At 35.3% G+C, this 27130-nt stretch overlaps 1 protein-coding gene across 1 annotated transcript; it reads left to right on the forward strand.

The window, feature by feature from the left end:
• Positions 1-709: 709 nt before the first annotated feature.
• On the forward strand, positions 710-20782 carry LOC120282307 (probable glutathione S-transferase DHAR2, chloroplastic). The gene is made up of 6 exons (XM_039289088.1): positions 710-983; positions 3716-3806; positions 3930-4073; positions 10986-11103; positions 18872-19012; positions 20458-20782. Exons 1-6 carry the CDS (start codon positions 749-751, stop codon positions 20542-20544), a joined length of 816 nt encoding a protein of 271 aa, XP_039145022.1. The 5' UTR covers positions 710-748; the 3' UTR covers positions 20545-20782.
• The last annotated feature ends 6348 nt before the right edge of the window (positions 20783-27130 follow it).

Below are 27130 nucleotides of genomic sequence, written 5' to 3' on the forward strand. Positions count from 1 at the left end.
AATTCTTGCAGGATTTGAACACAAACTACATGGAAATAAAAAGTAAATTATTATTTTTTCTTAATTTTTACTGGAAGTAGGGCACAACAACACCATTTTGCACAAATTGGACATGCTTTGGGAAAAAAGTGGGTGTCGACCAGCCCTAGATGTCACAAGGCTTGCATACCTCTCGGCCACGGGAATATTTCTAGGTTGCCTCCCTTATGAATTGCTTCTTCCTCGCCTTTCATCGCTCCGGCCCCTTTTTCCACTCCGGCCCCTTCTTCCGCTCTTTAAATCTTGGGTCACGGGCAGATCAACTACAAACAATGTCGCTCTTCTTCTCTTCTTTCCTCTCTATATCTTCTCACGAGATTGACCACTTCGGCGTGCAATCCTTCTCCTGCTAGCAAGAAGGAACTCACAGTCACAGAAAAGAGGAACGGTTTCTCAAGTATTCTCGAACGACGAAATGATTTGACGTCATCCATTAATTGTTAATGCTTTTTAAAAACTTATAAATCATTTGTAAGGGCATTGTTGTCAATTTCCACCAAATTTAACACGGTTAACAAACCTTTGGACTCAAAACTCCACTTTTCATAAAACAGAGATTTTATGAGGATATGTAAAACTCAAGGGATCTTCTGCTCTGGTGAAAAACAGTCGAGGGATTCTTTAAACAGTTCCTCTAATAATAATAATAATAATAATAATGCTTTGGAAATGAGAGCTATCCATTCCACCAGGCTCCACGCTAAGAACAATGTCTGCTTCCACTACTGGCCTGATGGCGCCAGCCATTCTTGCTCGCTCCTCCTTTCTCGCTTCTGCTGCTCATTTTCCATCTATTTCAAGAAGCTTCTCCTCCACTTCGCCCTTCCCTCGGTATCATCGTGTCTTCCTATCTCGGCCTTTCTCCGTCAAGGCTTCTTCACCACCGCAGCCACTCGACGTCTGCGTCAAGGCCTCCACCACCGTCCCTGACCGCCTCGGCGATTGTAGGTGTTCTCATTCACTTAGGTTCTTGAATGTATTTGTTTAGATTCTTCTGGTGCTTTTGAAACATTGTTTGATTAACCTGGGATTGTTCCTTAATTTATCAGCAAACATTGTTATTGAAGCAATAGATATCATTGTTGGTCTGTTGAGTTGAGTAAATTATTATTGTCTCTGCAACCACTTTTCAATTAAGAACCATTCATGCATACTGCTGTTAGTAAGGGACATAGTTTTGTGTTGTAGATAGGCAATTCTTGTCAATGAATAGGATGCTTGATTACATGTATTTTGCCAAGTTCGAAACTTTCCAGCAAAGTAGCACACTTTTAAGATTTATAATCTTACATTGAATTTCGCTTTTTTTGCCATCTCTCCCTTCTGTCTTTTCTCTTTTACTTTTGGATGCTCAGTATATATGGTTGTTCAATTTTATATGGTTTCTTCTTATCTTATCTTCAATTATAGCTGCTTCTGATATCAAATGAAGATTTTTAATTCCAATTTGCTCATTCATTTAAGAATTTAGTATATGCGTTCACTTGGCTTGAGAAATTGTTGTTTTGGCATGCTTCATGATATGCCTCATTGGTTCTGCTTTGTAAAAATTGCTTCGAATATTTTAATTGAAGACACTTACGTGCAGTGTAGCACATAATCTTTTTCTACTACTTAATGTGAGACTGTATAATTTATTTTTCCTAATTACGGAAATAACAATACTCACAATCAAGATTTGAGTTCTATGCATCAGGCTATCATATTTCTTTAGCTTTCTTATTGTCATCTGAGTCCATTTGAAAAAAAAATATAAATCATCCTGAAATATTGGAGCAGATCAATCTTTTTGCATTATTAATCTTATCAAAAAGAAAAATGATTGCAATTGCTATAATCAACTATGAAAATCAGCACTGCCTTTTGATTGGTAAATAAGTGCAAACTCTACTAATTTAGATGATAAGCTAATATGTTTAGCATAGCCAAAATTCAATGGTCTAGCTTACTTTGATAATAAGCAACTGAGGATCCAGGTATAAGAAGGTAAAGGTCAAGCTTGGTAGGTATCTGATTGCTGAGATAATTTGAAATTTCAGTTGTGGCACTTAGATAAATCACAGGATTTGAGAAGGATTGCAGTTTTCTGGTTGTGGAAGAATAAGCAATTCTAATTCCTACCACCAACCTTAGCTAGTGGTGAGCCCTTGAACAACTTAGCAACAACAGTAACAAAAAGAAAAGATCAATAAAAAGAGGAAGAAGGAAAAGTTGAGTACATGAGTAAACACCGCATATAAAAGTAATCAAATTGATGCTTTCTTCATAGAAAAAGGCATTCCCCCTTTACATTATTAGCCATGTTTGTATAGATCCAATTATTTATAAAAGCAAGTGCAACCAGAACTAATAAAACTCTGAATTCCATTTAATGCAAGACATTTAGTATGAACTCATGATGACGCTCAATAGTTTTAACAACTAATAAAAGGACCTTGCAGCTTTTATGAACATCCTAATAGTTGCCAAAATTAAGTGGCTTAAGCAGCCAAAGCCGCCTTCCATGCTATTCAATGACTCACAAAGAAGACTATCTTATAAAGTCATAGATAAGACTTGACACTTAAGCAATATATGACACCTAAATTGATCTGTTTCCACTTCAATAGGCCCATGCAATTTCTGCCCTAGTTCTCCCTATTAAATGTGCATCATGATCCCTGAATCATTTCATTCTACTAGAAGGGATCAAGCTTTTACATGATTTATCCTTAAGTCATCTCCCTCAATATTAAAGGGTCTATAATTCATGCTAGGTTTCACTGCCTCCCTTTGAAAAATTTGATCCATTATTCAAGAAAGGTTGGATTAGTCTGCATGGAAAGAATGTTTTCAATAAGAAATCTAGCTGAGTTCCAATAACTATTGCAGCAGCCAAAGGTCCTATGCATATATCATGTGCCACTTTGAAGAATGCCATTTAGTGGTTCCTTGTAGTGTGCAGCCCAAATTGTAACTGAGCATAATCTATCTGGAGTTTTGTCTGCATTTCTGTTATTTCAAATTCTCTTCCCTGTACTTTAAGAATCAAGAACAATATACACAGGTGACTTGACCTATGTGATCACTCATTTTGTTCAGCATACATGAACATTATATATAAGTTTGAGCTGAACTTTTGTTATTGTCATGATTAATATTTATTTTACCAACTTTCACCCTTGCATATGAGGAGAAGAAGCACCATATAGACAACGAAAAGACAGATAAAATGACTCTTATCAATGTTATAAACAAAAGACCCTGAACCAGGGCCACAACCCTGATCATCAAAAATAAAAAAAAGTAAAAGAAAAAGCCATGGGGAAGAAGTTTTAAGATCATCATATAGCCAAATGGCCTAGCTAATGACCTTATACTTAGTGGTATATGAGCAGAAGCTGCTCAGCATACAATGTTTAACGCATTCGAGCCCCTCTAGTCTTTGATTTCAATGGCTTTGTATGAAATCTGCATTGAAGAGTTCACACCTACATTCTTTCCTTGAGCATTGGCTTACTATATAGCTAAAGGAAACTTCTAAAATAGATTTAAGGTATATTTCGAATCATTATGTAGCTGTTTTGCATGGTAAAAGCTTTGTGGCTTAGAGGCAGAAGGATTGTGTTGATGTTCCTCCATTGTTGGCATATCTTGTATCCAAAAAAGAAAGATTTGACTCATGTATCAATTTCAGGTCCTTTCTCTCAAAGAGTTTTGCTCACCCTTGAGGAGAAGCATTTACCTTATGACTTGAAGTTGGTAGACATGTCCAACAAACCTGAATGGTAAAGTTTCCAATGTTTCTTGATTAGAAGATCAAACTCAAACATTTTGGACATTTCTCCTTGCACCATTTAATTTCTTTTCTTCCTTATGTTTGAACTTATACTTAAAAACAAATGAATTAGGTTCTTAAAGATCAGTCCTAAGGGTCAAGTTCCTGTTATCAAACTTGATGAGAAGTGGATTGCTGACTCAGATGTCATCACGCAATCATTAGAAGAAAAGTATCCGCTCCCAACTCTAGCAACTCCTCCTGAAAAGTCTTCAATGTAAGTATGAGCTTATTTGGTGATAATGGTAATATTGAGTAAGCTACGTAGCTTTTAGTTGCCATACTTTTACTTGATTGAGTCTTGAATTGTGACTTGCACTCTTGAAATACTTCTACTTTAAATAATAATCTTTTCAATTGTTGTTGGTGCTACCTTGAATGTTTTGCTAAATTGCGTTAAGATTTTAACTGGAGTAAAGAATGGTATTAGGTGGTTTTAAAATTGTTTCTTTAGGATGTGTTTGGTTGGGAGTTCGGGATAATATGGTTAATATTTGAAAATTCGAAATCTTTTGGAAAGAATTTTACCCGGAATGACCAAACATTGCCTAAAGCAATACTAATTAGAATATATATATATATTTACAGATTAAAATTTATTTTTTCTTTACAATATATTTTTTATTATTTTTAAAAAAAATTTAAAATTAATTATTAATTATATTTGTTTATATAATTAAATCTTGTTAAAGAGGTTGTTTGGTAACCATGGGGTGATTGGTTGGAGCTTGAGTAACTCCATAGCTGAACACAGCATTTGGAAACAATACAATGCTTCATTTTTATTAAAAGTTATGTATAATTTGTCTCCTTAATTTTGCGAATGCATTTCTTTTATTTTGTAAGTGGTAATTGAACAACTCTATGTTTTATGATAACATATATTGATAATTTCTTCCTTGATAGTGGGTATTTGTACACTTACAAAATTTGAGCATTACCGACTTGGTACCTTGTGTTTGAAATGGTTTATAACTTTTTGGATGAATTATAAGTTCAATTTCCAGTTCCATATTTGTGGATCTTACAAGCATTGGAGCAGAGATACGATCAATCGCTTTTGGGGATCGCTAAGTTAATGATATTTTCTGTTGCTGCTAGCCAATCTTTTGTTCATATGCTTACTCCTAGTGCTAGGATTGGGAGGCAATAATGTGACTAAATTAAGCAGCAATATAAGATAGTAAATTATCGAAGTGGGAGAATAGAATTTATGTGGTTCAGTTTTAAGCCTACATCCATAAGAGTAGGAGGATAAATATTGACGGTTAAAAGAGTAATTTCAAACTTTCTTTTCCCTCGGATCACCATTTGAACGGATTGAGACCTTTGAAGAAAATTACGGTCATCCAAATTAAAAGATTTAATTTGCCATATATCAATTGGCCATACTAATGGCATGTGAAATATTAGGTTGAGTACATACCATGGCATACACGAGGTTGCCTATTGTATTGGAGTATGAAACTTGATCAATATAGCTTCTTTCCTCATGTGCTTGTGGTGATTGTGCTGTTGAAAGCTTGAAATGAGTAGCAATAAGAGCGCTCATAGATTTAGCATGTTTCATTTTAAAATGTTCCAATATTTTCTTCACATACTTCTTCTGAGTAAGAAGTAATAACCTGCTTTTCTGTTTCTTAGAATTTCTATTCCAAGAATTTTCTTCTTAAACCCTTCAGACTTTTAGCCTCTAAATTTTAGAAGTATCCTTTGCAGTAATTAACTTGTTGTTGCACAACCGCAAGTGTATGGTTTTGCCAAGTAGTAAATAAGTTATCGATCCCACAAGGACCAAGCGCGATTACTAATCTATTGCAATAATAGGCTATCTAGATAATTAAAAGATGGGAGAATAAAGACAACAACGTAGCAGAAAGTGCACTGATGAGAAATACAGAGATGAAGGAGTGTGGACTAGGATTCGGATTTGGATGAACTTAGATTTGGGAACTCACCACAAAGAGCAAATGAATGATATGTTTTGGATCTGAACTTGGTTTGGGTAGATTATTGAAGGATCCTAATCCTTAGCTACTTGCCACTCTCTTTCAAGAGATAGCAAGTTGATTTTGTTAAGGCCATCCCCTATTTTCATGGTAGATGAACACATTCAAAACCCTAATAAGATCAATGATTAAATGATGAACCCTCAAGAATTACCTTTGAATAAATTCAGGGTGACTTAAGAGGTTCCGAGACCTTCGTCTCTAAGAAAATACAAGCAAGGTTTTCACACTCACAAGCTGTGTTACTTAAATGAAAAGCCAACTCAAAGAAATCTACCTTTAAGCACAAAATATCCATACAAAATTAACAACACATCAAACAATTGCTACTTTGGGCTAATCCCAAACCTAAAGAGAGGTTTTACACTTCCATGTCTCAATTACAAAGGAAAATAAGATGAAAGTTATGCAAAGACACAGCACAACGGGGTTGGGAAAACTCCTTATAACATCCACAAAGATCTGATCTTCAGTTCTCCAGCCTTCTTCTCCTTCTTTTAGCCCCTTTCAGAGTCTTCAGAAATTCCTTTTCCTCTTCTCTAGCCGCAACCACCTTGCCCCTCTGTTTTTTTACCCTAAAAACCCTTTCATGTTTCCTTTTTATAGCCAGTGACAGGAGTTGGGCCCCAGTTAGCTTTATAGACCACATGTACTTTTCGCAGACCACAAGCGAGTTGTGTGACCTCCAAAAATTGATCCTCAGTTTACAGAATTTCTTGGTCAGCTCCAGCTTTCTACAAACAAAATAACAAAAATGAGTAGTTTGTACAAAAAGGAAGGGGAAATCATTACAAAGGCTAAGAAAATGCATGATTAATGATGGATTACTAGCTAGATGAATGGTGATAATAATACCATTTTTATGTACAACACTTGTTATTAACATGCAACAATAAGTATATGGATAACCCATCTGCTATCGTTCTGAAATAAACGCAACTGTTGTAACTACTTCATGAAAATTCATGAATAACCATGAATGAATAAGATCACTTTTACCATAGCTTTGGAGACCGCTTAAGGTTGTGTAAGGATTTCTCCAGTAAGCAAAAATGATCTTTTTTCCTTCAACTTTGAGACCGTTTGAGTGTTGCATATAGATCATCTCTTCAAGCTCACCATGTAAGCAAGCAGTTTTAACATCTAATTGCTCTAGCTCTAGATCATGCATGGTCACCGAAGTAAAATATGAATAAAACTGTGTTTTACGATATGCTAGAAGACATTGTTAAAATTTATACTTTGTATTTGGCTGAATCTTTTTGTGACTAGCTGTGTTTTATATCTTGCTTCTTCAACGCCTACGATGCCTTTTTTTTTCTTGAAGACCCATTTATAGTCAATAACTTTTTTCCTTTTAACGTTTTTCAAAGTGGCATTCTTATGCAAGGGCTCCATCTATTCTTGCATTGCTACTTTCACTTGCTTTAATTGGTACTTGAAATAGCTTTTGAATATGATGATGGCGTTTTAGTATTATTTGTTTCCTCTGCTGTTGTTAAAGTGCAAGCAACTGATTTTTCATAGTTATTTCTATATGTGGGTGGTAGCTGTGATTCCTAACTTTATTGATCTATAGCGATATTGTATGGTCACTTTTGTGATGTCTATTTAGTTTCAATTGGACTTGTTTCTAAATTGTTATGAGAAGTAGATGGTCTTGGTTCTGACTCTGATGTTGATGGTGACTTATGCTGAGCTGGATAATCATTAATATATAGCTCGGCCATCTCAATGTTATTCTCCTCCTTGTTTTGGTTATTCTACTCTGAAAACTCTACTTTTGATTTAAGCATTAAAGCATGATAATAAAAACTAACATCTCTATTGATTATGAATTTGGGCAATGCAAGATTAGGACACTAGCTTATATCTTTAAATCTCGAGGGATATCCAAGAAAAATGCATTTCTTAGATTTGGGCTCTAATTTTTCATTATTCATGTGCATATATGCAGGACACTCGAAAATCCTCAATTCAAAATAATTGGCAAGTTTTTCAAATCAAACTTTTTAAGGAGTTTTGAAGCCAAGTGGTACCGATGAAGACCGATTCACCAGACAGCAAGCAAATGGCAATAGCTTCTACCAAAACATTTATGCAATCCACCATTTGATAGCATACACCAGGTTCTCACAATAGCGTTCAATTCATATGCTCAACAACTTCATTCTGTTGAGGTGTCCTTTAGGGTGACTAAGATGACAATGGAGACACATTTCCTGTTAGAGATAAGAAAGTGTAGAACCAGCAAAAATTTGACAACTAATTATAGAAAATGAATCTCAGACAAAATAATACAATCCATAAATTGCTATAGCACTTTTAATTCTCTGCCTTGAGCTCTGGTCATAGGGTTGGTGGAAAACTGATTGCGCAATTCAATTCAGTAATAACCACATTGATAAGCAACAAGTTCTAAGACAAACCAGGGACATGGAACACATTAGAGAGAGAAATATGGGGACCAAGACCAACACCAACAACTTTGGTAAAAGAGTCATCAGCAATTTGATAAACCAATCACCATAAGAGGGTGTATAAGAAGAGAAAAGAATGCGAGTGCTGGTAGGATGATCAGATGCACTGGAATCAATTATCCAATGTTCACCCTCATTTGGTAAATTAGCAATAGAAGATACGGTGGTACCTTAGTGTACCATAAGGGATGAACCAGGTAATGATGTACTAGAAAGGAGTTTGTGAAGTGATTTCATTGTGCCTTTGAGAACGAAACATTCGGGAAGGCTTTGGAGCAAATTCAAAAGAGACTGGAATACCCTTAGCCATTATTGCCATGAAGACTCTTAGGAACCTGATCGATAGGCTTTTCATGAAGCTACATTTTGCTTTCGTGTGATAAGGGCATTGACAATGATCACACCATGTAAGATTCTTGTTCCGGCTATTACAACCCTCGTGTTAGTGAGCTGCCATAGCAGAAAAATCTGTCATTGGAGAAGGAAGAGAAGGACCATCATACCGCATTTGCAGTGTTCTTTATGCTGAACTTCAGCAAAGATCTCATTAATACTTGGTAGAGGTTGGATGCCAAGAAGATGTCCTTGAACTTCATCCAAAGCGTGATTTACAGGTTCCTTTGCTAGCATCTTGCGTTATATCTTTGCATTAGTTGGATCATGCCAAACTTGTTGATTGTATAAATCCAGTTCTTCCCATAATTTCATTAGGGCATTGAAATAGTGAGTGATAGTGTTATCCTCTTGGCAAAAATTGTGAGCTTAGTTTTAAAGATTAAACATTTGAGAAGAATCAGCAGGGTTAGAATAGGCTAGAGTTACAGCACCCCAAATTGCTTTTGCTATAGGATAAAACAAATGGATTTTGGCTATGTTATCCTCCACAGAATGAATGAGCCAAGACATGACCATGGAGTTATGAATACCCAATATGAAAAAAAAAAAAGATCATTAGCAGCTTGCTGTTTGAGGGAGCCATCCAAATATTCAAACTTTCCTTTCCCTTGAATCACCATTTGAAAAGAGTGAGCGTTGAAGAACATTACAGCTTTTTAATTTAAGAGAAGTAATTTGGATAGATAAGGAATATTTTGAGGAAGCAGTTGCAACGATTGTAGAGATAGGTTGAGAGGTATTTGAAGATACCTTGGAACCATTGCCTCTACCTATTCCACCCATTAACATCAAATATATGTATAAGCTCTGATACCATAAAAGCATACAAGAAAGGAAACTTCAGATGTCATGGCTTATCTTCTCCTCAAAAATTAAAAAATAAAAACTAGGTATACAACCCTAATATCTTCATTTTATACTATTTATGAGTTGTAGAAAAGGTAACTTTCTTAAAAATAAGGAAACTAACTTAGTAACTCTGACTAATTCTAGAAACACCAATGGTTACCAAATTATAGGCTTCATAGGTTTTAAATACTGAAAATGCCAAAGCAACTAGTGGGCTACTTATCAAATGGTTGTTTTTAAACTTAGCCATCAATGAGGTCATGTTCTAACTAGTCATATGATCACAACATATCAACCAGGTTCCTTTGCACATCTCTTGAATTTCTATTGAATCAATTCTCATTGGTCATATGCTTTGGGTAATAAACATATGGAACTAAAGTTTCTGTGTTGAGCATCTACCTAATGGGCAGCTCAAAATAGGTCATGGACTTTATATTTTGAATAAAGAATGGAGACAATGTTTGTCGAATATAATGCAAGTCACCACAAAATTATCATATTTTCTGCTTATAATGTGTCTTGTATTTTTCTACTTCAAAATGAACTTCCACAAACTTTGTCAACCACCGCTTCAAAATATGATCCCCAACTAAGGTAAACTTGGTTCATGGACATTAGTTATCCTACTTTCTATTTTCATCAATTAGTAGTTAAGATACTTACCTGATCCCCGTAGAAATTTTGTGAAAGAATCTAAGTTTAAATAAGGAATGAACTTATTTACGACAAAGTGGCTAGTCTATAACAGTAATGGTCTTATCTGGAGGCTAGCTGAAGGGAGAATTATTGAGAAAATCAATTATGGATGGCTTAGTATATCGGTATCCTTTCTGAATTAAAAAACATTATAAGGTTGACAATATGAGATGCGAGAACCTTATATTTTAATTCTAAATTGCACTCCTTGGCTACCTTTTGTTGATCATCTCCTCATTATCATAACTCAACTATGATATTTATTCTATTTTGATATTTTATCTTTTTACATAGCTATCGTTATTAATACATACGAAAATCCTGATATTCTTAGCAAATGGCCAGTTGAAGTTGGATGTTTTAGTCTCTGGATCAAATGTCAATTTCCTTTTCTTATTACCTATAGATGTGACTTTTTGGCCCTTTAGTCATGGGTTTGCTGTGTCAATCTGAGTAATGACTTGTGCTATCTTTTATAGATCAGGCTAAAATAATAATCTATACTTTGTGGCTTTATTTTGTTATTATTAAGTAAAACTAGGTTTAGGCTGGTTGACAAGCATATTAAACTCAACTGAATAATTTGATGCATGGATGCACATATATAATTTTGCCTCCATGGATTTCAATTGTGTGTGTGTGTGTGTGTGTGTGTGTGTGTGCATATATTTACTTTTCTGTGTCTTACTTTTGTAGTGGTTCAAAGATCTTCTCAACCTTTATTGGGTTTCTGAAAAGCAAAGATCCCAGTGACGGGACTGAGGAGGCATTGGTTACAGAGTTAGCATCATTTAATGATTATATAAAAGACAATGTGAGTGTTAGACTTGGTTTTCCATAATATACATTTGCAAAATATATTTTCTTATGCATTGTTATGTCGATATTAGCATTCCTGTGATTACCCTGAAGCTGTTTAATGTTTATGTCTATCATCAGGGATTTCTTTTATAAATGTCTGTTTACTGGGTAAGCATCTTTCATTGGAATAACTTCCATGATTTTTTCTTTTTTTGTGTGCCTTGTTAAACAATTGGTTTTTGATGTAACAATGTCTTATTTTGATGAGTTCTGTTTATTTATTTTGTTTGAAGAATGAAGTTTGCATAAAACTGCATAAAGGTAAAATTTTTGTCTCTTGTACTTGAAAATTCCTCCAGCTTGTGGTATGCGGCTGCTGCTCCAAATTTGACTGGTGACAGTGAGCTTAAATGCTTGGTCATGTGATGGGGACATTACATGTGCATCCTTGACTATGATTTGAGTACAAGTTGATATAATATAGTTGTTTGGCAAGGTTAGACCAAACTTGATTAGTAGGCATGAGGTAAGACAGTGAGAACTGCCTGATTTGACCGAAAATTTTGCAGTAGTTTGCTTTCATTTAATGTAACTTCACCCTTGTGCATCTTAAACTTTGGTTTATGATTATTGCTTAAGCGCATTTCATTACTTTGAATCAAGCAGACCTCTTATAAATACTCTGGAGAAGCACTACTTATTCTCAAGTTGACATAATGTGGTCATAGAAAAGAGTTACTGTAAAATTCCTTGAAGACCTGCGTAAAAATACTTCCAATGTGTCACCTCTGTCACTCAGCGATGTGCATAATGTGCCAAGAATGAGAAGTCCATGTGATCTTCTCTTTCATGGTAACATTCACCTCCTATTTAATGTGAATAAGATAAAATTTTTCCTGTCAATATAATTTCCATGTTTTTGAGTGGTTTTTGAAACTTCATGCATTTGGAACAATTGTTAGATGTAGAAGCCCATAGGGCAAGGTTATCGTAAATGTCCTCCATTCCTGAAAACTGAAATACTAATTCTGAAGTTAAGCCATTTTGGTTTTCCAGCCTTGAGTTTATGTATATTTTTAGTTATTTACTTTTTGGTGTTGGTTGTCCCTAGATCACTATTTAGTTGTTTCAATTTTTACCATACACACCGCTTCTTTTTCAAACCATAGTTGTATTCCATATAGTACATAGATGATTTTACCTGATATCATAAATTCATAATCATGATTTAGTTGAACACCAATGTGATCTGTTGATCGGCCAATAGAACTTCCTTTCCCGTTTCCTATCTTCACTGGGCTTGTTTTAAATCATCAGAAGCTTTCGTCTTGGCCAGAAGTTAGCGCTTTTTTTCTTTCATTTTCCATTTCTTCATCATCTTTGTGTCTCCTTTGTTAAAAATTGAGGAGATGAAGCAGGTTAATGTTACAAGTGGGCAAAGCCGTGAATGATATGTACTCACCTATGTTAAGATGCAACTACGTAAAGTTAAAATCTAATACCGAGATTCTCCTAGCATGATACAATTATATAATATAACATCCTTCATGAATTCCCATTCTATTTTTTTTTGAATTTTTGTTCATTTTCTATGGTTCTTCTATTTTTTTTATTATTATTATTTTCTAATTTTTGTCTGACCAGTAATTTTCATCCAACAATCCAGTCAATCACTAATATTATTGCAATACATAGTTTTGGCCTGCATGGAAGCCAAAATCCAGCTACAATTCTCACCTTCTAATGCAGCTGAACCTTGAAATTGCTCATCTAACAACTTTGCCATCTCATCATATTTTTGCGGATTAGTAACACTATTAATCATGAATGCAATCTCAAAACCATCACACTACCAGCTGCTTCTGATTCTTTGAAGGATGTTGTCATCATATTTTTGGTTCTAGGGCCTCACCTCATCTTCTGTATGTGATGTTTTCCAGTGATCTCTTTAGTCCATCTCATCACATTGCTGTGATTTCTGCAAGCTATTATTTGAAACAGTGGATGTGTTTATACATCATTATTTTTGGTTCTATTACAATGAATAAGAAATTACTAATTTTATTTTTGTTGGGAAGAGATCACTCTCATTGTTAATAACAAATGCTTTTGTTACGTCTGCACATTGTCCTAGGAAAGAGATCCCTTCTGAAATATGTAGATCAGTCATTCTAACCAGATGCTGCATTTCTCTCAGTTGTAAGAAATTAGGTGTGATGAAATATGATCTACAAAATTCTATCAGGGAAATTGCCTAAGAGAGGAAAGAGAGACTAACCTCCTAAGAACTTCTGAGTTTCTTCAGTTATTCTTGGTACTCAGAGTGCTAAAATAAGAAAGAAAAGAGAGAAAAGGCCATGGATCAAACTCAGGGAATCTTTCTTTTAGCTAGCTGTGGTAATTCTTTACCTGTCTTTTTCTGCCATTTATCTGTAAGGACTTGTTGGGATGATTTTTGATAATCTGTCAGCTCCCAGATTCTCCGTTCCTTTGATATGTTCTAATTATGTTTGGTTCATGGTTTGGGTTGGGCTATGTGTGATTCATTCTTGGTTTGGGCTATGTGCAAGAAGACGCAGGATAGGCTACACAATCACATACTTAGGGCTTCTTGGTAATCACACCTTAAAAACTAATCAATCACACTCTGAAGAAAAGGCAATAACACCTTGAAAATATATATAAGCTTCAAAAAACTGAGACTAACTCATTAGTTGACTGATTTCCCATGAGAACTCATCTTTCTTTTTATACAGATTTGAGAACTTATCTGAGCAAAGTTTTACTCCAAATAGGAGAAAAACTTATTTAAAATAAAACTTATCTAGACTTCTAAACTTATTGATGAACTCAACTGATAATAAAATTCAAAACAAATCCACCAGATTTGGCACAATTATGTAGGTCTAAAAGTAAAACTATCAAACTACCTCTGACACCTTATCTGTTGTTGAAACTGTGAAGAGAAAAATGTGTCCTACATAATCATAAACTAAAAGGAAAAATGAATTATAAGACTTGGGAAGAATAGCCTGTCTTTAGTCCTTCAAGCTTCTAGGGTATATATCTCAATATCTCACCAAAACAGGACACTACACAATCAATCAAATTAATCTCTCTAATCAATCCCCTTATTATATACAATTACAATATTTTAATTTTAGCCCCATAATCATGCATTTACAGCTATTCTAACACTCTTCCTCAAGCTGGCACGCACATGTTGTATGCTCCTAGTTTGTTACAAATATACCCAATTTGTGATCCTTTGATGGATTTAGTAAAAACATCTGGCAATTATTCATTTGATTTCACAGAGATAGTTGCGATACATCCTTACTCGTCCTTATTTTATCATTTGTTTGATAAAGTGACAGCCAACTTCTATTTGCTTGGTCAGTTCATGGAACATAGGATTTGAGGTAATGTCCAAGGGCACTTAATTGTTGCGGATTAATTTCACTTGTTTAATATTCCCAACCTTCAATTCTTGAAGAAGCTATAGCAACAACATGAATGCGCATTTAGCTAGTGCCGTAGCCTGATATTTTGTTTCTACACTTGATCTAGCAGCCACATCATCGTTCTTACTCTTCTAGTATGAGTTTGCCTCCATTGGAACACAATATCCTGAAGTAAAGCATCTACCAACAAGAGAACCAGCCCAATCAGCATCCAAATCGGCGACTACTTGTTTGTGTCCTTGATCTTCATACAACAAACCTTGACCTCATGCTCCTTTGATGTTTCTGAGGATTCAAATCACTACATCCCTGTAGCTATTGCATGGAGATTATGAGAATCGACTTGCCACACTAACTGCAAAGGTGATATCTGGTCTAGTAATAGTAAGATAATTGAGTTTTCCAACAAGTCTCCTGTATCTTTTAGGCGTAGAGAAGGGCTTTCCCTATCTTAATAGAAGGTAAACATTTGGATCCATGGGAGTGCCGACTAGCTTACAATCTAGCTTTCTAGTTTCTCCTAATATATCCAGTGGATATTTTCTTTGTGAAATTACAATACTATTGTTAGATTGAGCTACTTCAATATTTAGAAATTATTTTGATTTTCCCAAGGTTTTAGTTTGGTAATAAGTAAAAACTAAAAAGAAGTTACTTCAGCTGATTGATGCCACCATGTTCACTACCTGTGATGACAATGTCATCCACATAAACAACCAGATATTGACATTTTCTAGATGAATCATAATGACAAAACACAGAGTGATCTTTCTCACTGTGAAGTAGGCTAAATTGTCAAACAACATTGCTAAATCTGCCAAACAATGCTCATGTAGATTGCTTTAAACCATAAAGAGAGTGATGTAGCCATCCCATTTTATTGGGGTGTATCAGCACATGAAATCTGGCGAAAAATTCCATGAAAAGATGTGAAATTTTTAATTGATTAGAAAAATATTCTTATCACTGCAGAATACTTTTATTGTGGTATTAAACCGCGTATGAACTTTGCCACAAATTGTTTCAAAGATAGAAAATAATTCTGAATGATGTTTCATTAAGAATAATCTAGTGCGAACATGACTAGGACCATCCAAATGAACAAAAGCAGAAAAACACTTAGGCCAATTATTAAGACACTTAGGAATGGAAGAGTGAGTTATTGCCCATATTGACATGTCTCACACTCTAACGACAGCAAAGTAGATAAGCTAAGAGCAAGTTGTTTAAGTTTGACATTGCTGGGATGGCCTAGTCGACTATGAATGAGAATAAGAGATACAGTGGCGGTGCAAACAACTGGAGGTTTGTGGATGGAAAGGAGGTGCACCTTATGTGACTCATGTCTTTCACTAATCGTCTGTTCTGCCTGGTCTTGAACAAGAATAAAATTAGCCAAAAAGTAAGGGAACAATTTAATCGTCTGGTTAATGTACTAATAGAATATGGATTGTAGGGACACTCAGAGCATGCAAAATAGTAGACAAAGAACTGGAAGGTTAGCTTCCTCATCGTTTAACTGCTGCTTTAGATCCATTAGCTAAATCAACTGTAGAAAGTGAAGGAGAAACAAGGCTAGAGAGAAGATTTCTATTACCAGAGATATGATCAAAGGCTCCTGAATCAAGAATCCATTGACCCATACGTGATGATGGGATGATACAAGCAAAAGAATTACTAGATGAAGTGGGAGCAATGGTATAGGAATATTGTTTGGCTGTCTGATACTGTAAATATTCTGCATAATCAGCTCTTGTTAAAGTTAGGAAGGAGGACAGTAGCTCTTTAATATTTAGTCCAGGAAGAATGCGGTCCGTAATAGTGTGAGCGACATTGACAGTATGCAGAGGAGGATCATAATTAAAACTAGGAGGGTGGTGGTCGGCAATGGAGTGTCCAAAACAATATGTGCAATGAGATCTTGAGTTTCTACCCGTATCACCAAGATTCCCTTCCTGTCCAGTTTGTATGGCTAACATGGCTAACTCACTTCAAACAGTATTTGTAACATTATTTAGGGTTGAAGAGAGATGCAAAAGTCTTGCAGACACATCTTCTGAAGTTGAAACCTCAAATCTAGTTACAATTTGGTCTTGTGCAGAAGTTAGATCAGATCTAAGTCTTACCAAAGCTAGCACCATGAAAACTTATCCCTTTGTCTTTCTTGATCATCGACACTATCAGAAATACGCATCAAATAATTGAACTCATCCTTATGAGATTCCACTTGACCTAAGTAAGTGACCATATCATTCTCTTGTTGAAGGTTGACCATTTTAGAAACAGCCTTGTATATCCATTTGAACATTATTGGTATACAAGGTTTTGGCTTTGCTCATACTTTACATCAAGTTTTGCAAAACTAGAAGAGGGTGAAGAATTTTGAATCAACTTAATTTCCATAATAATCTATCCAATTGAGCATCCATTTTTTTTACTCCAATTTGTTTCGTCAGTAGCATTTTTTGTTCATCGATCATCATATTCTTAACCCAAAAACCATAGCTTTACTGATGCAACCCAAGACACATAATTACTACTGCCTTGTAATTTTGCAGTAGTTATCATTGATGGTGCAAGAAAAGCAAAAGAAAAGGGAGATTTAAAAAGGACGCAACTTTAATCTATAAAAGCCACTGCCTTTGATCCCTCAATCATTTTGAAAATGGCTTTTTTAGTGGCTGGTGATAAGAGAAGATGGCTGGAAATAGGTTGACTGGAACATACCCTGATACTATATAAACTAAGAAGGAAAAGAATTAGTGGTTGGAAGAATAGCTTGTCCTTATTCCTTGAAACTTCTAGGGCATATATAATCTCAATAGTACACCAAAAAGAGGGACCATATAATCAATCTAATTAATCTCTACAATCGATCCTCTGATTACAATATTTTATTTTAGGCCCTATAATCATGCATTTACAACTATTCTAGCAGTAACCACGGCTTATTCTTCCATCTGACAGAATACTTTTGATGTTGATATGATAAAAGGATTAAATCATTAGCATGTTGAAACTTTGCACAAAGATGGCAAATCAAAAAAGGAAAAAATATAATAATGGCAAAATTTTCTAGTAACTTGGATTTTCTTTTGACAATGGCTTCAAATAGTTCTACTTATATTGGTGCCACTACCTTGGTTGTGGCAATATGTACCAAGCTTGTCTCCTTGAAAGTACCTGTTGTAGAGGTTAATTTTTCATTGAAATTTTACATGTTTGTCTTCACTTTTCTTGCTTTATCTTGTAATTGATGATGCCTTTCTTCAAAAACTCCTCAAGTCCAATCTTGTAGAAGAACTTGGGATAAGTGATGGGATTTATTAGTCCTAATCTCTCGCCCTAGTAGAGGATTAAGTTGTTGATACGACAGCTCTTTCCCTGGTTCAATAGTCTTCTCGTCTTCATTATTAATACTTATAATTTCTTAGTCCGAGAGCCATATTATATGTTTTTTCTCCAGCACAGTTATCATATAGGTGAAAGTGTACTTTTGGCATTTGAACTATGTCAGTTTTTGTATTATGCTTGCTTTTGTATCTTTACCAAAAAGCAATTTACTTTAGTCCTCCAACTTTGAGAAGTATTCAAGATGGTACCTAAACTTAGAGGATAGTTGATCACTAATTTGGTCCCTCTTTTCTTAGTTTTGTCTTAGTCTTTTTCTTAGTATTTGACCAAAGTGAACCACTTTGTTTTAGCTGCCAAAATGAGTGCTAGGTTATATTTCAGTGGCCCAAAATGCGCTTACTCCTTCTACATTGTTTCACAAGTTGTTATAATTTTCTTTCATTTAGATGAAAATAATTAAATGTGCTCTTGTATTATTGATGTAAGAGTTAAGTGTAGGACAGTAAAATATTCTGAAATTAAAGAAAACAAAATAATTCTGTATATTTGGACAACTGTGGGCTGAACATATTAAATAAGACTTCATGATGCCAACCAAACCTGATTTAAAGACTGTACATCCTACTCAAAGAGTGAACATGCCCTAACCAGTCCAAAATACAAATAAAATGAAATTTAAAAACAAAATCAGGTATCTAATCATTTGCTGATTATGCCTTAGAAATGCGATGCTATAAAAGCAAGGTTGTGGTTAGTGCATGACCAGCGGAGGTTCCAGTACTCTATATGGGAAATTTCAACAGTACTGCTTAATTAAGTGAAAGATGTGCTTAATGCTTATATTTGTATTTTCTCATATTATATCTACTTGAAACTATGACCATTTGCTTGTGAAGAGAGGAATGCACTTCTTGCGATTTCATATTTGGTTTATGTGATTTCCTCTTGTTAATTTATGATTAGGGGCCCTTTATCAATGGGGAGATGATCTCTGCTGCTGATCTCTCTCTTGGACCCAAGCTTTATCATTTGGAGATTGCTTTAGGCCATTATAAGGATTGGTCAATCCCAGACTCACTTCCTCTTCTCAAAAATTACATGAAGGTACATAGCATTGTTGGTTTTTCTTTCTTCAATTTATTGAAACAATTGATACTTTATACTCTGAATATATAATTATGGTTTCCTATTACATATTTTACTCTTTGTTAGCCATCAGAATGGCTATTCGTTAGCATGACTGAGGATACTCCAATATATAAGTGATGGAAGATATGGCAATTTGAAACCTGTAACATAACATAAATACAGAAACAAATGAATCTTTTGAAGTGATCATATTTGAGCAAGAGATTGAATAAAATCTTGACAATAAACAAAATAAGGCATGAGGTTAGCATGTTCATATCTAGTAGCATTCCATAGATGGCAGTTTTGACTACATGTGATCTTCTGTTGTTGATTAAAATTTAAATGTGTATACAATGGTTTTGAAATTATCACGATTTGTTAATTGCAACTGTCTTTTCTCAAATAATTTATCATCTTTTGCCAAAAGCATCTTACTTGGGTATATAAAAATTCGATGCTTATTGAACATTACATGCAATTAATATGCCAAGGTAATGAAGTTCACAATCCTCATATATAGTGCGTGTGTAGTATGACGCTTCTAATAGGAAGAGAATTGAAGTGATTGAAATTAGAGCCCACTGTGAGTGGACAGTCACACGAAGGTGATGTAGCTGGACTACTAATCACAAATTAACTTTCAAACTGTTCCTTGCTATCCTTCAGGCAAGGAAAATCTTGTTGAAGGCATTTTCTGGAAATCTCACAAAAGAAGATTTATTTCTGTTATCTGTGGCGGTGTCATGCTTAAGCAATTGAATCTTTGTTAGGTGCTTTGATAATTTTGTATTTATTTGAAAAATGATATGTATAAGTTCTTTTTGAAGAATGTCAGGCCATTCAAGGCTGAGAGTGGATACTTGCATTGTTGAAACACAAATTTAAGTAACTCTAATTTTTAATACAAATTAGTGATAACAAGAGCTCATGCAGTGAGGCCCTACCAGAGTTATTTTTTCCAATCATCATCATCTTGGTTTTTTAGGTTTGTAGGTTGTGGATATGATTACTTTTATATATCTTTATTCATAATAACCGCAGAATGTAGATTGTTTTAAAAATTTATTATTTTTCATTTCTAGCCCAGAAGAATCAAACATGAATAATTTTTTCAATTTGTTTCTCAATTTCCTTCACATCTCTCTGGTGTTCTTTCCAGGTGCACTTGTCTGTAAAATTTATATCATCTGTGGGAAGTTCATGTGTCTCCTATTGTATTAAATTGCATATGTTCCTCCATAATTTGTTTCTGCAGATATAGTTCCCAGATATTTATGGTATTTATTTGTTGTCAGATATATTCTTACTTAATTAACTGCAAATTTTAATTAGTACTTTAATGTAACAGTCATTAATGCAGATATGTTCCCTATTTTGTTACTTCATTTATTGATACTTCCATCTTTTGATGCTCCCAGACAATTTTCTCTCGGGATTCATTTGTAAAAACTCGAGCATTACGGGAGGACATCATTGCTGGCTGGCGCCCAAAAGTTTTTGGATAAACAAGGAATTTTGGTTTAACAAGGAATCCATGCACATGAAAGAAACTGTATTGATGTAGATAGAGAGCTAAATGCACTTTCACATAAAAGAATTCAATGTTTTTCATCAACTGATATCATTTTTGTTTTTGATGATGACTCATAACTCAGTACGTGGGAGTCCATAAATTGTTACTGTGAACTCTAACTGCTTTACTGCGTTAAGTCCTGAGAAAATAATTCATCAACATGAAGCTCAGCTGTTTGGCAGATCGTGTTGATTTTACTTATAAAATTTGCCTAGTTGTTGGCTTACTTGAGGGTTCATGCAATCATTGATCTCATGTAGCTCAAGTTGTATGCAGCTAAGAGTTGCTACTGATCGACAAAATTGACTCATCCTCTCTGATTTTGTTTCTGTTTTCTCACTTGCTGCTACTACTGCTTCAGGAAATCTTTTTGAAATGGATCTTGGTTCGCCTGAGTCTGAAGGAGCATTGGATGCCAAGATTCACCATGAGGTTTTCTCAGTGAGGGATTGCTCCAACATTTATGGTTTGAAGAAAATTTCGCCTAATTTCTTTATTTTTGCTAAGATTGATCACAATGATTCCAGGATGATTGAAAGAATATGAATGGAGACTTCCCTCTAACATGCCAAGTACAGAAGAATTTGTTGATTTCTATGTCAATTATTATTTTTTTTTTAATTTTTTTTTTTTTCTATTGAAGGAGCTATGAAACAATGGTCCGTTTGGACATCCATAGGACTGACCGATTAATTGATATTGCAGCGACACAGGTCATCAAGTTGTAAAAAGAATATTATTCTAAGAGGACTTTGCTGCTAATTGTTGAGATCTTGTAATTAAAATTATCTAAACAAATTAATGTGCATGTGGAATGATTAAAGAAAGCAAAATGAAATGAAAATTAAAGTTAACAAAAACTAAGGTAATCGATAGCTAAGGGTGCTAATTGAGATTCAAGAGCTTTTAGGATTAGGTTTATCACAATGTTGAATATAAGATTTTGTTACGACTCTTTTTCAATTAGTTTGAGTTGCTTAAAGATGGATTTTTCTTATGTACTTGCTATTTTTTTAGGATATAATGAGATATTTAACTTAGTTAAATTCTTACAAAATTTATTATTTGGTTATGGGACATTTTACAAATTGATTTATATATATATATATATATATATATTTACAAATTAGTATATATGATCTAAAAAATTTATAGTTATATGAAACAAATATTTACAAAATTTTATTGTTTGGCTCTAGGGATGGCAAAATCTGAGCCGATCCTTAGTTTTTGACCCAATCTACCCCGAAAGAGGCAATTTTTTTTTTTATTGAAAATCAGGGCGTGGGGCGGTGTGGGGATTTTTTTGTAAGGGTTGCTAGGTGGGGCGGTTGTGGTTTTACCTTTCTTCGCCCCCTCGCCCTGTTAAAAAATTATTGATATTCCCTTACACACGCGCGCACACATATGAGAATTCGTCAACTGTGGATGCTTGTAGAATGTTCAGTTGGCAAAAAGAAAGTGATAGAGTGAGATAGACACAATTGGGTATGTGTACAGCAGTAGCACTATTGAAAAAAAAGTGAAAAATTTTTAGCTGTTGGATTTGAATCCAACGGCTGAAAAAAAATGTTTGTAGAATCCAATTCTACGAATGCTTGTAGAAGAAGCGGCCTATATATATATATATATATATATACATATATGATATTTCATTTTAGGTTGAGAATGAAGCACTTTCTAGCCTTCGGATCATCTCCTCCAATATCATCTCCACCGTTAATTCTATTAAATGAAAATTTCCCACCATCATAGTGGATCTTTTGTGTCAAATTTTTAATGACCATGCTACTCAATTTTCCTTCTCTCTTGTTAGTAGAGTACTGGGCCTGCTACAGAAACAATTGCTTAGTGCTTACCATATTGTTTATTAATTATTAGAAGTTTTAATGAAAGCCCAATAATTTCAAGGAAGATGGTTATTGTGGTTGTATGCAACATGGGGAGTGGAAATGGTTGTTGACACAATTGCCATCCTATTTTGTTGCATGAGGATGTTAGGATCCTGGCTATAATTTTAAGATACAACTTAAGATACATGGCAGCATGACAGTTCACTAAGTACATACTAAAGCAAACAAAGTAATATAGTAAAGGTTCAAAAACAGAACATTTCCAAATAACATCCAAACACTCACTTGCTTCATCTCACTCAATCAACCAAGTTACTTTCCATGTATACATGGACTCTTCAACTGCTTGATTGTCTCCATTCATCATAGTAGCATTGACTCTTTACTCATCTTCTGATCAGACTCTAACATGCTCCCCATGATCAGAAATTTCACATATTCCCAGTGCTCCACGAAAGTGTTCAAACTTTTGATGAGTCAATCCTTTGGTAAAGACATTTGTTACTTGATCATCAGTTCCACAATGAAATATGTCAATTTGTTCATTCTTCACAAAATCTCGTATGAAATGGTAGCGAGTATCTATGTGTTTTGTCCGTCCGTGATGAATGAGATTCCTAGCAATGGAAATGGCTGACTTATTATCACAATAGATCACAATTGAACTACTTTACTTTTCATTCAGGTCCTTTAAGAGTCTGCGCAGCCATATAGCCTCACAAGCATTAGCAATGAGTGCAATATACTCAACTTCAGTGTTGGAGAGTGCAGCGATTGCTTGCTTCTTTGAACTCCATGCAACTGTGGTAGAGCCTAGTGAGAAACACCAGCATGTGGTGCTTTTCCGATCATCCGGAGAGCCTGCTTAATCACTATCTGAGTGCCCAACTAAACTGAATTTTTCATTTGCTGTGTAGTAGAGCCCATGATTCAGGGTTCCACTAACATACCTCAATATTCTCTTCATTGCCCCAAAGTGATGCACAGTTGGGGCATTCATGAATCGTGAGACAACCAATACTGCATGCATTAAATCGGTCATGTATGAGTTAAATACAATAACCCACCTACAATCCTTCTGTATTTTGTAGGACAAGTACTCCCTGAGTTATCCTGAGAATGAAGCCTTTCATTAGAGTTCATTGGACTTCCTACAGACTTACAGTGTTTTTTTCTTGCTTTGTTTAGTAAATCCTCTGCATACTTGTGCTGAGAGGTGAATAGAGAATCACTTGATTGATTAACCTTCAACCCAAGAAAGTATTTTATTGGACCCAAATTAAACATCTCAAACGTTTTCATCATCACTTCCTTGAGCTCTCTTAACATCTCCTCAGATGATCCCATATAGACAATATCATCCATGTACAAATACACTAGTAGTATCTCAGTGTCTCCTCATCGCTTCTTATATACAGTAGGTTCATTTGCACTACTCTCAACCCCTATTTGAATGAATTGTGTGTCAATATGGCTATACCAAGCTCTGGAAGCTTAGCGAAGCCCATACAGAGCTTTCCAAAGCTTGTATACATAGTCTTCTCTTTCGGTGATGAGGAAGCCTTCCGGTTGTTCAATGAAGACTTCTTTTAATTCTCCATTTAAAAATGTCTTCTTGACAGCTAGCTAATAAATTCTCCACCTTCTTTGGGTTCCTATAGGCATGAAGAGACGTATAGTCTCCATTCGAGCAACAGGAGAGAAGACCTCATCAAAGTCTTCACCTTCTCATTGAGCATATCACTTTGCAACCACACATGCCTTTTTCCTCAGTAGAGCATCGTCTGGTTTGAATTTGGACTTAAACACCCATTTCAAACTAATCACCGTCTTCCCTTCTGGCAAGGTGGTCAGCTCCTAAGTTTGATTTTTATGAATCACCTCCATCTCCTCATTCATGGCTACAATCCATTCATTGCTCGTCTTTGCATTTTCGAAGGTCATGGGATCTATAGCTTTCAAAGAAAAGGAGCAAGAGGAGTATATTTCGCTAAGATTTTGATACTTCTTCGGAGCTCCATCGTTGGTGGTTGTTTCTGTTGAGTTTCTGAGAGATGAGGCGTTTGGATGATGATGAATCTCTAGCCATTCATTTGATGATATCAACGGTGAAGATTCATTCGTTTGATCCTTTTCCTCATCAGCAAATGGCACAAAGTCTGATGTTGCTAAGTTGAAGGCTTTGGACTAATTAAAATATTTGATTTTGAAATACTGAATATTCCTGTTGATGTGTATGTGCTTTGTATTTGGATCCATCACCTAATAGGCTTTCGAACGATTGCAATACCCAATCAAAACGTAGAGCTTTGACTTAGCAGTGAACTTGGTTCGTTGCTGCGAGTCAACAAGCTTGTAAGTGAGGCACTCGAATACCATGAAGATTTCTACATTGGGATTTGACCCAGTCAATGCTTCATGCGAAGCCTGAGACTTAAGTGCCCTAGTCAATGAACGGTTGAGAATAACACAGTGGTTGCCACCCCTTTTCCCCAAAACTCCAATGGCATCCCAGCTTCTCACAACATGGTGCCCACCATATCAATGACAGTTCTATTTTTCCTCTCCATAACCCTGTTCTGTTGAGGTGATCTAGGAGCTACCAGTTGATGCAATATGCTGGAAAGATTGTAGAACTCTCTGAATTCTCTAGATACAAACTCTCCTTCCTTGTCGGTTCAGAGAGTTTTCAACAGTAGTGACAACTGCTTCTCTAGCAGAGATTTAAAAACTTTGAAGTTCTGCAGTGCCTCTGACTTCTTCTGTAGAAAATATATCCAACTGTACCTTGAATAATCGTCGGTTAGAAGGAAGAAATAGAGATTACCTCCGATGATAGGAGTCTTCATTGGTCCTACTAGATCGGCATGGATTAATTCCAGTGGAGCTTTTTCTCGTGTTAGCAGTCCCTTGGGGAACTCTTTTCGAGCTTGCTTTCCAAGTGAGCAGGTCTCACATGAGTTTGTACTGGTGATGGATGATAAACCAAATACCAATCGCTCCTCATACAACGGTTTTAGAGTTCTTGAATTTATATGTCCATATCTCTTGTGCTAGAGATTTGAGACATTCTCTTCTTGTTGAGCTACATGTGCATAGCTTATATCCTCAGCAATTAGTGAAAAGAGACTATGCTTTGTCATGCCAACTTCGGCGACCTTGGCTTTTGAAATGGCTTCCTTAATGATGCAATCTCCTCCTGAGAACTCTACATCATATCCAGAGTTCATCAGTTGTCCAACACTTAGCAGGTTGTGTGCTAAGTGAGGGACAAACAGAACGTTTGTTAGGATGGTTGTCTTACTGGAGCTTAAACCCAAAGACATAGAACCAATTCCTTCAACTTGGAGAGCTTTTCCATCTCCAAGCCTTATAGTTTAATTTGTTGTAGGTTCCATAGATTGGAATAGCTTTCTTTCTCCTGACATGTGGTTTGAACATCCACGGTCAATAAGCCATGCCCCTATCTCTTCATTCACTGCATTATCTCTTGCCATAAACACCATTCCTTCTTCATCTTTAACATCTTTAACTTCTTCTATTACATTAGCTTCCTTATTCCTATACCAACACTGAACCTTGACATGACCAAACTTATTACAAACAAAGCATTGAACTTCCTTGTACTATCTTGCACCTTCATTTGATCATCCACCTTTAGTACTTCTTCCACGGCCTCTTCCTCTCCCTCTGAAGTTGTTATGACCTCATCCTCTGCTTCCTTAGTAGTTTTGATCAAAAGGTGTGCTTTTGGTATGAAGAGCTTTTTCTTCTTCTAGTTCTTCATTGATGTCAAGTATAGACTTGGGGCTTCTGAGAGAACCACTGAGATCATCAATGCTGAGAGTTTTGATGTCTTTAGCTTCAATAATCGAGTGTAAAACCTATAAAAATCTTGGAGAGAGACTGTGAAAGATCTTGGCAACTACTATCTTTTGTGGAAGTTCTTCATTCATCATCCAAATTTTATACACCACATTAAGGACTCTGCTGATGAAGTCTTGAACCATTTCACCTTCATTCTAGCAGCATCAAATTCTCTGCGAAGAGAATGTAATTTGACTATGAGAGTGTTTGCATTCCCTTGGAATTCATTTTTGATAATTTCCTATGCTTTCTTGGCAGTCTTTGCTTCAGAAATCCTAATGAGAATTCCTTGATCCAGAGCTTGTTGAATGAGATAAAGAGCCTTGGTATCTTTCTTCAAGATCTCATTGATTCGGGTTCCGTCTTCTTCTTCACTGAATCCTTTTTCAACAAGTTCCATAGGTCCTTTGATCTGAACATTGTCTTCAACATCAAGTTTCATAGGTTGTAGTTTCCCCATTGAAGAAGGGAACATTTGTGTTTCTTGCTGACGAAGAGGTTTCCATCTCCTCTTTCTCCAATCTCTGATATCATTGTTAGAATCATGGCTATAATTTTCAATAGAGTGGAGTCTTTCACAACATGATATATTCATTAGAACACTGAAATATTTAAGATACAACTGAAGAAACATGCTAGTATGATAGTTCACTAAGTACATATTAAAGCAAACAAAGTATATAGTAAAGATTCGAAAACAGAACATTTCCAAATAACTTCCAGACACTCACTTGCTTCTTCTGAGTCAATCAACCAAGTTAACATGGACTCTTCAACAGCTTGAGTGTCTCCATTCAT

Source organism: Dioscorea cayenensis, chromosome 18, assembly GCF_009730915.1.
Source record: "Dioscorea cayenensis subsp. rotundata cultivar TDr96_F1 chromosome 18, TDr96_F1_v2_PseudoChromosome.rev07_lg8_w22 25.fasta, whole genome shotgun sequence".
Lineage (NCBI taxonomy): Eukaryota > Viridiplantae > Streptophyta > Magnoliopsida > Dioscoreales > Dioscoreaceae > Dioscorea > Dioscorea cayenensis.